The sequence below is a fragment of the Myodes glareolus genome, chromosome 20 (genome assembly GCF_982192425.1).
Source record: "Myodes glareolus chromosome 20, mMyoGla1.1, whole genome shotgun sequence".
NCBI lineage: Eukaryota > Metazoa > Chordata > Mammalia > Rodentia > Cricetidae > Myodes > Myodes glareolus.
In genome coordinates, this window is record NC_142045.1 from 21471391 (window position 1) to 21488442 (window position 17052).

At 44.2% G+C, this 17052-nt stretch overlaps 1 protein-coding gene across 4 annotated transcripts in view; it reads right to left on the bottom strand.

Moving 5' to 3' along the window:
• Positions 1-6944: 6944 nt before the first annotated feature.
• Lekr1 (leucine, glutamate and lysine rich 1) overlaps positions 6945-17052 on the bottom strand; it is a 164522-nt gene continuing 154414 nt past the window's right edge. For all 4 annotated transcript variants that reach the window (XM_085682469.2, XM_087899464.1, XM_085682470.2 and 1 more), the window contains one exon: positions 6945-14349. In XM_085682469.2, the coding sequence (XP_085538595.2) occupies positions 13945-14349 (405 nt within the window). In that variant the 3' untranslated portion in view covers positions 6945-13944. The remainder of the gene's footprint in view (positions 14350-17052) is intronic.

Consider the following 17052-nt stretch of genomic DNA (forward strand, 5'->3'; position numbering starts at 1 on the left):
GGGCACTCCATCATGCCGCAGGGCTCACTTGAAGGATATTTTATTGGGAGAAGGGAATGAGAAAGGGGGGATGGGCCTCTGGAGACAGGCATGGCAGAAGAGAGGAAAGAGAGGCGGGGTGGGCAGGGTGGCTTTATGAGGGGACGTAGTTGTAGAGAAGTAGCTGAAGTTGTCATCAGGACCCTGAGCAGGTCAGGGTCCTGCCTGAGGATTGGTAAGCGCACCCTGCCAGGTGACTGGCCAGCATAATGCCTGAATGCTAACAGCTGCACCTACAGTGTAACTTCGGAGTGTGTTTCTGTATAAGACCAATCTCCCTTAAATGGGAAATAGAGGTGTCACAGTTCTGCAGGGACAGCCACACTGATGTACCCAGTCCAGTTTACTGGTTCCGTTCCCAGGCCTTGGTGTGGTCCTTAAAGGAAAAAGAAAGGGACAATTCATGCCCTTGGCCATGGTGCTGGGAGCTGACACTACCCTTGAAGCCTGGAGTGCAATCCTATTGAGAATTGGTAATCATAGCCTACCCCTCACTGGCTTTTGGTATGTTTCTATAATAGCCTTTATCTGAAAAATCAAGAGAATTTTAATTAAAATCTTCCACAAATATTTGTATAATCAGCTGAGTGAATGCAAATCTTTTCTGGAAAAAATACAATCTCAGTCAGGCTCTCCTATCAATAAAAATCCAAGAGCACAAACTGACATTTAAACATTCCGAAGTTGGCCATGGTGGTGGTGCATGTCTTTACTTCCAACCCTAGGGAGGCAGAGGCAGGCAGATCTCTGAATTTGAGGCCAGCCTGGTCTACAGAGCGAGTTTCAGAGCAGCCAGGGCTACCCAGAGAAAACCTGTCTTGAAAAACAAATCCAAACAACAAAAGCTCATCCCCTCTTCCTCTCCAGAGAGTAAAGCATCAGGAGAGACTCCATAGAAACAGGTGGCAAAGCCACACTAGAGAGACGTCAAACACAGCATCCAAAAGAAGCAAATTGGGATGTTTTTCCTTTGAGAGACTTGGGCTAGTGTATCTGTGACAGGTCTGGTCTTGGACTCACTGTGTAGTCAAGGGTGACCTTGAACTTGTGATCCTCCTGCCTCTACATCCTGAGTCCTTAGAGGTGTGTGATAGCACACCAGTTTACACCCATATCAAAGCCAGGCCTCTGTACATAGGGGGCCAGCAGAGCACCAACTGAACTACAGCTCCAGCCAAGGTCTGCTGTGTCTTAAAGAAAAGTTTGTGGGCAAAGAAAAAAAGAACTCTTGTCTGTCATCAAAACTGCTGACTAAAAACTGGACAAAAGCCTGGCATGGTGATGCCTGCCTCTAGTTCAGCTGCTCCAAGGCTGATCCAGGAGGATGGTTTGAAACCAGATTTTGAAGGCTAGATTGGATATGGTAAGACTTCGTATCCAAAAGCCAAATCAAGACTAAAACCAAAAGCAGACTAATTGAAAGACAGTTCAGAGAGCACAAGAGTTGCTGACTTAGCAGCAAATTTCTGAAGCCAGATGCAGGAACGTCCGCAATACAGAAAACCGTGGGCAGAAAATTTAAATGGGTGAAGGATTGAAGATACGAACAGTGAGTAAATCCAAACAAATACTGATGGCATATAGCAGTAACAGTATTTTCTATCAATAATTTATGGCATTAAAACTAGTATAAAATTCGAATGCTTGTCAAGTATGATATGAAGCAGATGGAGATGAACATGATAGCGAAGTTGCTCTAAGTCTCTAGCACCATGCAGGGAGCACATTAGAACGTTGAGGGTAGCTCCTAAGAAACGTGAATAGAAAGAACTGCGTTTAGGGGACAGAGAGATGGCTCGGTGGCTAAGATCTATGGCCGCTCTCACAAAGGACTGCCGTTCAGTTTCAGGACCTCCACTGGGTGGATCAACCACCCATAATTCTAGTTCCAAGGGATCTGGTGCCCTCTTCTCGCCTCTGTGGGCACCAGCACACACATGTACTCTCTCTCTCTCTCTCTCTCTCTCTCTCTCTCTTTCTCTCTCTCTCTCTCATACACACACACATACACACACACACACACACACACAAATAATAAATCTTTAAAAAATCACTTTTAAAAGAGTAGGGTCTGCTGGGAGGTGAGGGAGGAGAGACAATAATAATATTCAAAGATGGCGAGAGAAAATCTAGAGAAGCAGGATGCACCTGATAAGTCAAAGAAATAACGAAGAGATTTGACACTGTAACATAACAATGGCATTTATGCACCCTGAACTCATGGGTGCTGATTTCCTACTTCAGCAGTATGAAACATGAACAATTACGGTGAATGAGCTTTGAGTATAAAGGACTGTATTCTGTGACAATGCCTTGAAGGTTGTATGTTTACAATTTTCAAGAGCACTCACGACCACTACATTTAGAGCGTGCCTTTATTTTTGTACATTGTGATTTTGATTTCATCTAAAGAGGTTTGCTGTTATTTTGTTGTTGTTTTGCTCCTTCTGAGTAACTGTAATATTCTTTTACTTTGTATTTTGGGGGACCTTATTTTCTTTTGAGGGATGGTGATGGTTATATCCTTTGTCATTTTTCATTACTCATTTTTTCCTTTTTCTTTCTTTCTTTCCTTCCTTCCTTCCTTCCTTCTAGAGGCGGTGCTTCTCTGTGTAACAGCCCTGGTTGTACTCACAGAGTACAACAGCCCTGGTTGTACTCGCTTTGTCTTGAACTCACAGAGATCCACTTGCCTCTACCCACCTAGTGTTGGGATTAAAAGCCTGTGCCGCCATGGCCTGGCTGCTGATTTTTTCTGTATCCTTTCCAATTTCCACTGTGGACTGGGGATTGACAGAGCATATACTCTTCCAATGAGCATACTCCTAGCCTTATACCTGCTTTGTTTACTTTTATTTTTAAAGTTTTTTTTTTAAAGTGGATGTGTGTGTGTGTGTGTGTGTGTGTGTGTGTGTGTGTGTGCAGGTACCCACAGAGGCCAGAAAAGGTGTCAGATTCCCTTGAGATAGCACTACAAGTAGTTGCAAGCTACCTGATGTGGGTGCTGGGAACTGAATTTAGGTTCTTTAGAGAGCAGGAAGCTCTCACCCATCGAGCTCTCTCTCCAGCCCTTCTTTTAAAAAAAAATTCATTGCCAATTTCACACATGAGACTAATTGTGTTTTCACCCCTTTACCTCATCCCTCTTCTTCCTCTTGCTGAAACCATTCTGCTGAACACATTCATGCTTTTTTCCCTGTGTGACCCTCGGAGTTTAAATAGAACTGCCTTCATGAGAATGGATGGGAGCTTTGTTTTGTTTTGTTGTTACTGGACTATGGGCAGGCAACTTACCAGTGGTTTCAACACTAAAGAAAGTGACAGCCCTTCTTTCAGTCACCATTAACTTTCAGGCGGAAGTGGGGCCTTCTGGGCCCTTTCCCCTTCCTTGATGAAATGATGGATCTAATCTTGCATTGGCCCGCTGAGCTTGTGAGTGCATCAACCATGGTCATGGCATATCCAGAAGGCAGTTTTGAATCAGTCCTTCTCAACCACTGACTCTTACAATCTAGAAAGATTGTAACAGTCAGATAGATGTCCTTCTCTTCTGCAATGTTCCCTGAGCCTCAGAGGAAGGTGGTAGTGCCAACATAGATGCCCCATTTAGGGCCAGGCACTCCATTTTCTGTACTTCTACCAATTGTTTTTATAGATAATTCACAGCAAAAAACAGCTTCTCTGATGAAAGCTGAGAGTTGTACTAATCTATACACGAGGATAAAGGTGAATATTTAGAATGTATTTCCAGCTAGCAAAGCACCAATAGTAGATCCTCTCTGGGGCCTGTGACCACCCAGTCACAGGCTATAGTTCCAAGGTGGTTATAGGCCAGTTCCAAATACTGAGCTCCCTTTTGTGGAGGGGCTGAGATTCAAATAGAAAGTGACTGGTTACTCCCGTAGCATCTGTGCCACTATTGCACCAATGGGCATGCCTTCCCAGGCTGCTCATCATTGTCACTCACAACTAGATAAGACTGCTGATGACTGCTCCTGGGGCAGCCTCCAAAGTACTTGCCATAAATACGATAGCTATCTAGAAGGGAGAAAGATTTCACTTCCAGCTTGGATGCTCCATATCCTGTGGCTGACTATGTGTGGCGTCTTCAGCAATAAAGTATTACCATCAAGTTTTGCTTGGTTGATAGACAACCAAAGACAATGATAATTCCTTTTATTACTTTGGGGGCCATTGGACGCTCTTTGATGAAAACAAACAAACAAACAAAAAAACCTCAAAGGGAGCTATTGTACACCTGGCGCTGAGATTTTTGCCTAAAGTCTTATGGCTTCTGGGAGAAGCATTATCTCCCTGTATGGGAGCATTGTTTAGAAACAGGTATGAAAGCACAGGACCTAAAGATTTAATATAGAAAATTATTTTTTAAAAAGAAATATGAAGACTAGAGTATTTCATTTTTATAGGATATAAATAACTTTCTATAGGACCCCCTAGAGGATTTTAAGGTCCTTTCCAGGTCTGTCTACACTCTCTTTTGCTTCATAATGCGTTCTCCACACTGGCTTCATTGCCCTTTGTTGAGTCTTTGCCCTCAGATGAGGCTGAACTTCTTTGTCAGCAGACAGAGCACAACGACGGTGTTCAGATTGTTCTGCGATGAAGAACACAGTCTATTTTCAGACACTCGGAGGACCACGTGACAAGCAGACCATACTGCCATTCCCTACCTGTACTGCCTCGTCTCTTAGACCCAGGGTTGCCACTTAATAGCTGTGCTAGGTCTAGAGGGTTGATTAGTTTCTCTGTGCCTCTCTCCCCTCACCTGTAGAAGGAAGCTAATACAGCTAGTTCCTAAGGTTCTGGTGATGAGGAAGTGGCACCCATTTCAAGCCTCTGGCAAGGTGCTCTGCCCTTTGTAACTGTATTAGCTGTTACTGTTTCTGTTAATCCCGCAATGGTTAGGACCACCCTGCCACAAAGGGCTGCACTCTTGGGGCTTCTTTGTTCGTGCCACTCGGTCTTCTGGTGCTACACTCTGGAAAGTTCCTCTGTCCAGGTCGTGACACCTTTGGTCCCCTTTCTCTGTCCACTGCCACTCACATAAGCCATCTTAAGGAACTGCCATGCCGGCATATTCTGAGCAAAGTAGCCTTGGTGTCTAGAGGGGCAGAGTCGTGTGGCAAAACAAAGGGGCCCCAATTCTTGCTGCTGTCTTGCTGCCTGCCTGCTGTGATGTCGGACCCTTTCCCTTTTCAGGATCAGGTTTTAAATGGTAACTGGAAGACAGCTGCTGCCCCTAGACCTGTTAGCCAGATGTCATGCCATTTACACTGGAAATTCAATTCTGCTTTAAAACTTCAAGAACAAAGCAGGGGCATAGCCTGAAGCCTGTGGAGACAGCCCTTCTACTAGGCAGGGAGGGCCCCAGGTCTTTTCATTTATGTCTTTTTGATAATCAAGGAAAATCCCTCGGTGACCTATGGGGACACTCTGATTCTAGTCTGAGTGGGCCGGGGGAGTCTAATAGGCCCATCTTTGATACATTTAGATAAGTTGGGAGACTAGAGACTGAATTATCCCCTGGAGAGTGCAAGGACTAAATCCAAAGACAAAGGAGGACAGCTGAGACAAAACTCTTGCCACTTTTCCTGGACATTCAGAACCCTAATGCAGAGTTCAATGGTGAAACCATGGCGTCAAGCTTAGAAGATGAGTTTCTGGTTCACCTTTAATGGCTGGATTTCAACAGTACATCAACACACTCTTGTCTTCAGTACATGGTTAGCTGCTTTCATACTATTAAGGTCAGAAAAGACATACATCTTAATAAATATAATAGTTCATAAAGATTTGGGGCTGAAGTGCAGTCAGGGTGTGGCTCAGTTGGGCACATGTCCTCAGACCCAGTGAGATGCCTTGCCCTGTGCTCTAGCAATAGCATGCTGTCTTAGTTCCAAGGAAGGTAGGGATGGTTGCAGGAGCCCTAGGTATCTGAGGACCATGGCAATTAAGAGTAGGTCTGTGAAGTTAAAGTCAGGCTATTTAGAATATCAGTGCTGAGAAACAGCGAGTGTACACAAGTGCCATTGAAATGCATCGGGCAATTGAAAACCTCCAGTTAGAAGGTGAATTGCTATGGTATTAGCTCAGTGGCAAAGCACTTCACCTGGGTCCAATCCTTGATAGCAGAAAAAAAAATATGGTTAGAAAACCACCTTTTAAGGCCTTCAAACTATACCTAAATCCTTAAGCATGACACCAGAACCTCTAAATTTCTGATCTGTGTACTATATTCAGGGTATGAATGGAATAAATTTTCTTTTGCTCCAAGGTGATTTGTAAAAATAAGAATTTAATGACAGTAACTATTGTTGGCTTAGAACTCATGTTCTAAGCTATGTAGGCCACAAAGAATTTTGATCCAGTTTTCATGACTACACTTCTCTCCCTATTGCAAGCATCCGTATTCCCAACTTCCTTGACAGGTGTGTCCTAAGACTCTGTAAGTCCATAGGCTTAATTGGTTGCGGGGTCTTTCTGACTAAAAATATTACTGGGACTTCCACAGGCCCGTGCTTACAGAAACGCACAAGGACAATATCAGCACTTCCTTTTATTGCTTCTTTGGTTATCTAGGAATCAAGGTCCTAAGTGACAGGGAAAACTTCCAAGGCCTCTGATATTCCTGTGTGGTAGCAGGTTGAGGAAAGGCAGAACAGTCTCCGTACTGGGTTGCGGGTCTTCGGGCCCTAACCAGGTCTAATGTTGAGTGCGTACAGTTTCATTAAAGCAAAGCAAAAGTGTCAATAGTAAGAAAAGTTGATATTGTCTCCTCCCACAATACACTTTTATAAGGACTCTGCTTGGTGTCTGTGCCTGGGATACAAATCAGCTATAAGGAATCTTTAAATAATAGATACAGTAGATGCAAGTATCACCAATTCTTTTAAGTATAATGCAAATTTATAAATTATCAACATTTATTGATGTACTTTCATTTAGTATATTACAGATATTCCAGAGAAAAGTTTCTAAAATGCTGATTTTTTTCACCAGTTAATAAGACATAAATAATTCTCACATGATGCTACATGCATGTGATCCCAGCAGTTGGAAGGCTGGGGTAGGAAGATCATGAGTTCAGGGCTAGCCTGTGCTACACAGCAGAACTTGTCTCAAAATAACTAATACCCTATATACAGACAAGTCAATCACTATTTTTTTTTCCTGTAACTGTCTTCCTTCCTTCCCCCTCCTGTTCTTCTGATGTCATTATAGTGTTTGTGAGACAGGGTCTCACGGTTCAGACTGGCCAATAACTCATGATGTAGTCCAGGCTGGCCTTGAACTCACCATCCTCCTGCTTCGACTTCTCACCCGCTAGGATTATAGGCATAAATATCATCCCTAGATACACTTTAATTTTCCATTACACAAGGAAAAGGATATGATCTGACACACCAGAAAAGTGCTGAGGGCCATTCAGAGAACGCAGGGAGCAAAGCAAGTGGTGTGCAAGCCGGAGGATCAGGGTCCCAGTGGAAGCTGACAACTGGAGCCCCAAAGTTGCCCTCTGACCTCTGCTCACACGCCATGGCTCTTGCACACTCACATGTGCACACTCACATCAAACAGCCGCACACACCAAATTTTAAAAAGCAAATGCACTAGTAGTAAAATGTAATTTTTGTGATTCATAATTATTCATTAATATATATTTATGTCATCTTAAGGTTGCTATAGCAATAATGACTATCACAGCAGCTCAAGCCAGAGACTCTGCAGAAATTTAGGCATGTATTTATAGTAACTTAATATGGTAGGTAGTTCAAGAAAGGTTTTGCAGTCATTAAAAAATCATAAAGCTAAAAATTTTCCAAATGCCATCATTTATAACCTTCTGGCTATCTTTAAAACACTCAAAACATCTACTTAAATTATTTAAGATTCTAACCTAAATATGCATAAGAGATACACAGTTTTTTCCCTTTTTAATCTAGGGAACATGAGCAAATGTTATGATTGAGTCTGGAGGGAACACGTGGGTTACGCCTATGGCCAGGGCTGTTAAAGTGGTGGTTTTTTTCCTCTAATTCATCAAAAGTATATATCTCAGTATTTATCTTAAGTATTGTATACTGCATGGAAAAAGAAAATGATTCCTGTCTCGAATCTTGCAGCCCAGGCTTAAACCTCGAATACATTATTTTAAAGTCTGGTCATAGGGAGTAGAAGGTTGGCTACTCCAGGTTTTCAGAAACCCAGCTTTCAGCCAGTGAAAAAAAGTCACTTGCATCTTGGCAGTGACCTTAATTCCCTAGAAATTTAAGGCTTTGGATAGAAAATTACGCCTGGAGAACTCATTTGCTTCAAGAAGGCAGAAGACAGAGAGATTTCTCTAGATTAATGTGCTGGGCCGCATCGAGCTCACTTGGGAGACAGAGACAGCGCTGGCAGCGAGGCAGGGCCAGATGCTCACATCTTCAGCAGATAAATCTACTGCCGGTCTGAATCTTCCACACACTGATACCTTATAAAAGCATCTACAATGCTCCAAAACCCCGAATTATACTTGTCTAATTGTTGAGTTTGAATTACCTAACTATGAGAAGTGTTTTTAATTTTACCTATACATGCATCAGCACTAAGCATGCTAACAGGAGATATTAAACTTGTAAATGGCAAATGAAGTCAATCTGTCTCATTATTTTTACAGTGATCAATTGATTGACTGAGAGGATCTCTATATACAGTCCTGTCTGGCTTTGAACTTGTAGTGATCCTCTTGCCTCTACCTCCCCGGGGCTGTAATCACAGGTGTGTGCTACCCTGCCTGGCTTCTTTCATTCTTTTCTGGACTGGAAATATGGCTCAACAGAAGATATGTGGGGAAAAGCAGAAAAGAAAAACCAATCCCCAGGTGTTTGCAGGCGCCCTTGCACAGCGTGCACGATGCCGGAAAGGAAGAAGAAAGAAAGAATGGCGTATCCAAAGAAGACGGCTCTCCTGGGGAAATCACCAAATGAGCTTACGATCCCCAGGGCAGGTGCGCTGAACGTCTCACTGTGTTATCCAGATTTGTGGGACTGCAAATCTGGACTGAATTCTGTTTAGCTGGTGTTAATTCTGTCTTTAAAACATATTAATCCAGGTGAAATGCCACAAGTTAGTTTTCTATTTAAGTGATTCAGAACTACTTCCTGGCCAAATAAATTTTACACTGTTTACTTCATCACCCGAGAAAATGTCCGGAGTCTCAGAAGACAATGAGCATCACCATTACAAAAATGAACAGAGTTTCAAATACATGCTATTCTGAGATTTGAGTTTAAGATTATTAACGAGCTGCCAATAATTAAAACCAAAATGCCTCTATTGGATTAAAACAATAAAATCTCCAGTTGTTTCAGGCTCATGGAGGTTTTAGAGTTTTAGGAATGAGTATTGATTTTCTTTATCCACTAGTTTTCCTGGAGAGTTATGGATTCACAATCAATGGCCAAGTAGAAAAATCTTAATGCACTGGAAATGGGTGTTAAATGGGTCTGTGTGGTGCATGGTGGGGGAGGGGTTGTCCTCATTACCCCACTGCCTTCTCTTAGGCAAAGGGACTAAATACAGCAAGGCCATTGCCTGCCTTGTGCTAAGCAATGTGGGATACCCCACCAAGAGCAATGGACTCACCCCTTAATGCAAATACAAACCACTTCAGGCTGGGGTTATAGATCAGCGATGGAGATCTTAGCATGTGCAAGGATGGGGGAGCAAAGGGGAGAGAGGAAGGGAGGACCAGGGAGGTTAGAGAGGAGAGGAGCAGAGGGGATGGAGGGGAAGGAAGGGGAGAAGAGAGGAGGCTGGAGGAAAGGAGGGGGAGGGAGGAGAGGGGAGGACAGTAGCAGGCTTGGGTGTGAGGTGAGGAATTCTGCGTTTCTTACAATCTGCCAGCAGACACTGATCTTGCTGGAAGGGCTGACTTTGAGCAGGAAAAAGCTGGCACACTGGTCATATTCTTTGTCTGGAAATGAGATGGGTAAGCCAGGAGTTGAAGCCCAGGGTCTTTCATTCCGTCTGATGTTACACAGTTATGCAAATAGAAAGCTAATTAACTAAGTGAACTATTATCTACTTGTATAAGATTATAAATCTGGACCAGGTGATGGTTATCAGGTCTCTTTAGTACCACAAAGTGTGAAGATTTTAAGATAACCCTTACTTTACTTTGAGCATTTTCTTTTATATTTCCCTTCATGCAGTGAAAATCAGATTTTATTACACAGTTATCTCTCTAGAATCTCCCTGTGTAGCTGTAGTTACATTCTTTGAGTCAAGACATGATTATTTCTGTTTAAAGTCCACTTCTCTCTTCCTCTACAATTCCTAAGGCCTTTTCAGATCTGTATGCCCCTGTAAGGAGCAGCCCTATGTGTAGCAGACTGTGGGATCATGTGTTTCCCACATGAAATGTAGCTCCCACTAGTTCACATTATTCAGAGGGACTATTATATTCTTAAATAGAGATGATCCTCTAACTAGAGCCATGCCCATCAAACGCAGTCTTGCCAATGTGTCAAGGGCTGGTAACAGTTTCAGACTGCAGTTAGCGGGAGAAAAGAAAATCCTTTCCCTGCCCTGAGTAGAATTTTAATCTAACGCCTATTCCTTATCCCCAGCACCAGTATCTTCATTAGAACTTCATTAGTTTGCCTGGACCATTCACTGTCCGCCAGCTGCCGCTGCATCCTCCAGGCTCTCCACCCTACACAACCCCAGCACAGCCCTGCCAGGGCAAAGCTCCTCATTTTCAGAAAAGCACGCGGCATGTCCAGCTAAAAGCACGCACTGGCCTTTAGTCAGCACCTTCACGCAGTGAGATCAGCCTATCAGGTACCCAGGCTGTTACCCCCGCCCCCTCACCAAATGCTTTCTACGATTCTCATGTCTGTTTATGCATTTCTTCTGCCTGGTCTACCTTTTTCTGTACAATTCTGCTCCTCTTTTTAAAGTCTTGCTGTATATACTGATTTTTTTGAGGCATTCCTGATTCCCCTACTAAGCTTCATCCACCTTGCTCTCAACATTTCACTCAGCACCTCCCATGTATATTATGTCCACATAAGCTTTATTCTTGGCAGCTACTATATAATTCTTGAGGATTGATAATATGTCATTTTTTAAGCTCTCACAATTTTTTTTTAAACGAAAGTCTCCATATTTGTTGAAAAAAGTAAGTGGATAGCTTTAGGGTTAACCTATAGGATGCTCAGAAATCTCAGAAATCTAAAATTATTTATTATTTTAAAATTATTTGATTACTTTCTGTGCACGGGTGTTTTGTCAGGACATACGTGTTGTCAGGACATACGTTTTGTCAGGACATACGTGTGTGTGTGCCACCTGTGTGCAGTGCCCACGGAAGTGAGAAGAGGGCATCAGGTCCAGATGGAGTTACAGAGGGTTGTGAGTTGCCATGCGGACGACAGGAACCAAACCAGGGTTCTCTCTGCACGAACAGCGAGGGCTCTTAGTCACTGAACCATGTCTCCAGCCCCTCACTACTTTCTTAATATTCATGACACTCTGTCAAGCCGAGAGTTCATCACCGGGAGAATCAAGGAGATGGGTTTTTAACCTCTAGTGTCTCGTGACACTTTTAAGGATTTCTTTCTCCAAATACAAAGATATGCCCATAGCTCAATCTGCACTATTCAGATGGTGTAGGTTAAACTAAATGTAATTGCCGCTTTTCTGTTTATCCATCTACGTCTCTGATACCTTTGTAGCACATAACACAACCTCATGAGAGACAATGGTTCCATTCTGAGTTCCAGACATTCATCACAAAGCAAGAGTGTATCAACAAACTAAGAAACCAGGTTTTGCAATGACAGTCTTTACATCCGTAGAAAAGCTTGCATGTGACTCTCCTTATTGACCCACATTCACGGTAAAAAATAAAGGAACTCATTGTATGCCTCGGGCTCCTGCAATGGGAGCTGAGATTGCAAAACAGCGAGCAAGCGTGTCTCACCTGATGATAGAGATTGTCGCCCAAGATGCTCTGTGCCTTTGCGGCCTTTACAGTCTAACTTATGTTACAGGTATTTATAATTCAGCGTGCAAACAAAGTTCAGAACCAGGAGATCTAGTGCACTGGTCCCTGCCGCATTATACAAGATGATACCGTGGAAGGGAAACACCCACTAATATTTCTTATTTTAATAGGTGCACATTTGCATTAGCATTCGCTAGAAGGAACAGAATTAGCAAAGGGCAAGTGTTACTTTGTAGTTATTTTACCCTGAATCAACTCTCCTTCTCACACACACTCAAGTTTGGAAAGTGAGGGGACTTAAAAAAGGACAAATATTAATTAACTGTAGGGTGGGTGGTGCTGGGAGCAATCATGATGGAGGCTGGGAGGACTGCGATTGAGTAACAGTGCTCTGGTTCAACTCCGGTCACAAGTATACTCCTTCAGCTAGGTCCCGTGCTCTTATCTGTAGAACTGGTTAGGGTGGCCTCCACAGTCCACCCTCCAGTCACGCTTCCCTGCTGCTGGGCTCTCCTGTGAGGCACCGCAGTGAAGAATGGCACCCTCTGTGAGGCAACGGGAAGAATTCTGATCCTAACGCAAGACTTCTACCTAAAGCAGTCAGGACACCCGGCATCTGGTGTGGATTTACGCTGAGATTAGGAAGCCTCAGAAAGACGGGAGGTAACTGTGATTGTGTTTAGTCAGGGTACTCTCCTATGCAGTGGGGAGGCTGCCAGGTACCGATGATCCCTCTCACCGATACTGCAGCGAATCCGATAATTGAGTGTGCCACAGTCACACGTGTTACTGCTTTCCCCGTATGAGAAGGGGAAAGCTGGAGGTCCATGTTACAGCAGGCAGAGGGTTTAAGTCGGTTTTCACTCCCCAAGAACGGAAAGACAAATACCCCATGGAGAAGACAGACGAGCACCAGCCCTAGGTAGGACAGCTACATGAGTGGGTGGCTTTAAGATGACTTCAGAGAGCAGATCTTATTCTACAGTCTCACCCTGAGAACAGAAACTGTAAGCAGTTACCCATTTCCAAGGGTAATCATTTTTGAATCCAAATGAGCCTTCTGTTCTTTATACCAGGCGATCTTGTGTCAGTTCGTCCCAGTGACTGGAGAATCTAAGTTCAGTAGAACTCAGCTGTGTGCCAGAATCCTCCAGTGAAGAAAAGAGCCATCAAGAAACATTTTCATGCCTTCTGCTTTCTGAAACCGTAGTCAGAATCTGAGAACCAAACCACTTTTCCCTGACCGGGAGTCGCCATCATTCCGTAGCAGGCCCCCCGCCTCACGGTGGATGGTCTTCTGCAGGCTGTCTATCACGACTTCTGGGCCCAGCCTACAAAGCCGTCGGTAACCAGGTAGACCGAGGTAGAGGAACACTGGATGATGATATTAGCTCTGCCAGGATTTGAAGGAAGTATTTTGGAAATTAAGGACTTCCTTTTCTATTTGAAATACTTACCACATCAATGCAGTTCAATAACCAAATGAACAAATGCCAATAAAACCAATATAATCTACTTTTTTTTTTGTGGAGATGATCTGCTTGCTATGGAAAGAAAGCAGGAAGGGAGGGGGAGGATGGAAGATAGGAAGTGACTGAGGGAGAAAGAATAACCCACTAGGCTGAGAACCCTAAAAGACCAGGGTCGCAGAGCGTACAATACATACATGAGCGTGGAAATCAGCCCTCTGGAATACCGACTTCATTTTCTGTTGCCAATTCCAAGGCCTTTTGAAAAGTGTGGCTTCACAGTTCCTAGCATTTTACAGCCCTTGTTAAATACATCTACAGACACATTACGTTTCCGGGCACCTTGTTCCAGGGAGCCCTGGCAGGCTGTGAAAGGGTGTGTACACCGTGGACATTTGGCACTGCTCCTGGCTCTGGTCATCACTGCTGACTCAGCCTCCGGCTAAGGATGGCGGTCAACCTCCGCCGGGTCTCATTTACCGAAGATGCCCTGCCCCTGGGAGGATGAGACTGGGGAAGGGCGGGCAGTCCGGAGCTGCTGACCTTCTTGAGCTTATCTGGGCTTGGGGAAGCAGTGGGTTTTGGCAGTCCGTGCCGGCTGGGCGGGTGGGCGCCTCGTCCACAGTTCTGCCTCGCACTGCTTTGTTCGCGGTGATTGCTGGCTGCGGTGGCAGGGTAGGTTAGGGTGCCCTTGCTGAGGGAACACGGTAAGCTTCCTCCACTCCTCCTGAGCTCCAACAGTTGTTCTCTGGCCTGACTCAAAGCCTCTGTCAGTTCAAAGCGTTCTTCACACTCTCTCCGCACCGTTTCCTGGAGAAAAGTGTTCTGAAAAGAGATGAGGAGAAAAGCAGCTCTGACTTTAAACAGTTTATGTAAGTGGCCAGTTCCTGACAGCTTAAGTCAGACTGAGCTGGAGGTCGGAGGCTGTATTCTCTGTCTCTTTACCACACAGGACAGGGAAGGGAGGAAAAGTGTGTGAGGCTGGAGAGAAGGTTGAATCAGAATGTTTAGTTCAAGCCTTGACATTTGTGAGAGAGGTGTGTGTGTGGGGGACCCGTCCAGGGTTCTGTGGGTGGTATGGAGGGACAGGGGGCAAAAATCCCAGGCCTACTAAGGTTGACATCAGTGGGATTTCAGCTTCCTTGCCTCACTTCTTAGCCAGCAATGTCTGATAGCCACTAAATATTATCTGTAAAGTCAGCACATGTTACTCTATAATGAAAGCATAGCCCAACCCATGAAGCAAACTGATGAAATCATGAGATTGAGAAGAACAACAATATAGCAACCACAACAATTAAACAGTAATACTAGTTATCAGACGCTTTCCGTAGAACTTAAACACACACACATCATGTGTCATTCTATAGGATAATCTCCCCAATAAAGAACATGTTCTTCTTTTAATTCCAGCAGAAATCTCCCATCAAGTTACCGTAAGCCATGCTGGATAGCCTGTATTAGTGGGCATCACTGCACTGTGAAGACCATCTGAGGTAGTTAACTTTAGGGAGAATACGCTTATTTTGGCTCATTGGTTCTGGAGGTAACAAGATCAGACACTCCCTTTGTGTTGGGCCCTGGGGAGGATGGCAGCTCACAGTAGCAGGGCGTGGTACAACCAGTCAGGAAGGCCTGCCAGGACCCCCCCCCCCCACGCCTCCAATGATGCCCACAAGGCCAACATCCCAAAGGCCCCAACACTTCCCAACAGCACCATCTGGGGACTAATCCTTTAACACGTGGCTGTCCAAACTATAGCACAGCCTCTTACTGAAGAGGTTTGCAGCCTCATAAGATTGGCCAGAACTGGCTTCTGTGAATCTAATGGAATCTGAACCCAAGAGCAGAAGCTATGAGTTTTCAATAAGGATGGGCTTTTTGAAAGAATAATCTGTAGAAAATGAAATCTCACACAGTAGGGATATGTTGAAATGGATGTAAGCTTTAAATATGATTGGATTAGAGATTCATCACTTTTTAAAAATATTTATTTATTATGTATACAATATTCTGTATATATTCTGTCTACATGAGGTCTACAGATGGTTGTGAGCCACCATGTGGTTGCTGGGAATTGAACTTAGGACCTTTGGAAGAGCAGGCAATGCTCTTAACCACTGAGCCATCTCTCCAGCCCTCTTCATTTTTTTTTAAGCTGAGGAATTCTCCATTTTCACATATGGAGTTCATCACAATTTCCTCAAAACCCATAGTAAACATTAGGTCTTGGATCTTCCCAATGTCCAGATTCTACAAAATGTCATCCCTAGGCATAGTATGGCCATTGTCATCAGAGCAGCTTGTGATCACCCACACTAGACCCTAACATGGGAGGGCTTCCTCACATTTCCTCATAGGAGGAGGGAGAAAGGAGGGTCATTAGATGCCCAACTGAGATTCCACCCACTCCCCTTTCTCTCGCACTCACCCCATTCACTGTAAATAATTCTGCTCTAGAAGATCCCGGAGTATACAGTAGGGGAAGGTTAAATGAAGTGTGTGAGTGTTTGTGATGCTTTTAGGAGGTCGTCACTCACACTGGAGGAGAACTTTTTGGAGAGGCAGCTGCTTTGGGGTTACCTATGCTCCTGCTAATAACAACCACAGCCATGTTCCTGTAAATAAGCCCAAGAGAACTATGGTTCAGCAAGCTGGGTTTGGATAGCACTGCTGGTGTGATGGGTCATCAGTGGCCTGTCTAAGGTAAACGTGTGAAATGGCTGCTGCACCTGACATTGCAGGCCGACGGATCTGTAAATGGGGATGGGGCTAGGGAGATGGTTCAGTTACTATGTGGTTGTCAAGCAATCGTGAGGACTTGAACTCAGTTTCCCCCAACACCCATGGAAAAAGTCAGGGATGGCAAAGCATGTCTCGAATCCTAGTTCTGAGAAGGCAAAGGCAGGAGGATTGCTAGGGACTTTGGGACCAGCTGGTCTGCCTGAACTGGTGACATACAGATTCAATGAGACATTCTGTCAAAAAATAAGGGGTAGAGCGATGGAGGAAGACACCCAACATTGACTTTTGGACCAGATGAAGTCCACATCTTTTCATCACACACAGGATGAAAAGTCAGTCATTCAATGTGGTGTCTTAAAAACAAGCACACTTGCAGTGATTGTGATCTAGGAATTATCAATCAGGTTAGCTTGTAAAAATAGTCAAGGCATTTCCAAGTCTGACTCTTAGTGGAAAACATCCTCTCTGTGGGTTTACTGACTAATCTGCCATCAGCGGAACTAAATTAGAACTCAGCAGGCTAAGTTGCATCTTCCTGTATTTGAGTTTCTCGTGATTATGGGCAGAACTTTAACGAGTTACAAATTTCGTAATTAAAATACAATTTGGGCCGAGTATGGTGGTGCATACCTCTAATCCAAGCACCAGGGAGGCAGAGGCAGGCAGACCTCTGTGAGTTGGAGGCCAGCCACGAGTACATAGAGAGGCCCTGTCTCAAAAAACCTAAACCAACGACACCAAAGCAGTTCCAGATCAACGCAGTAACCTTTATTAAAGCCATTA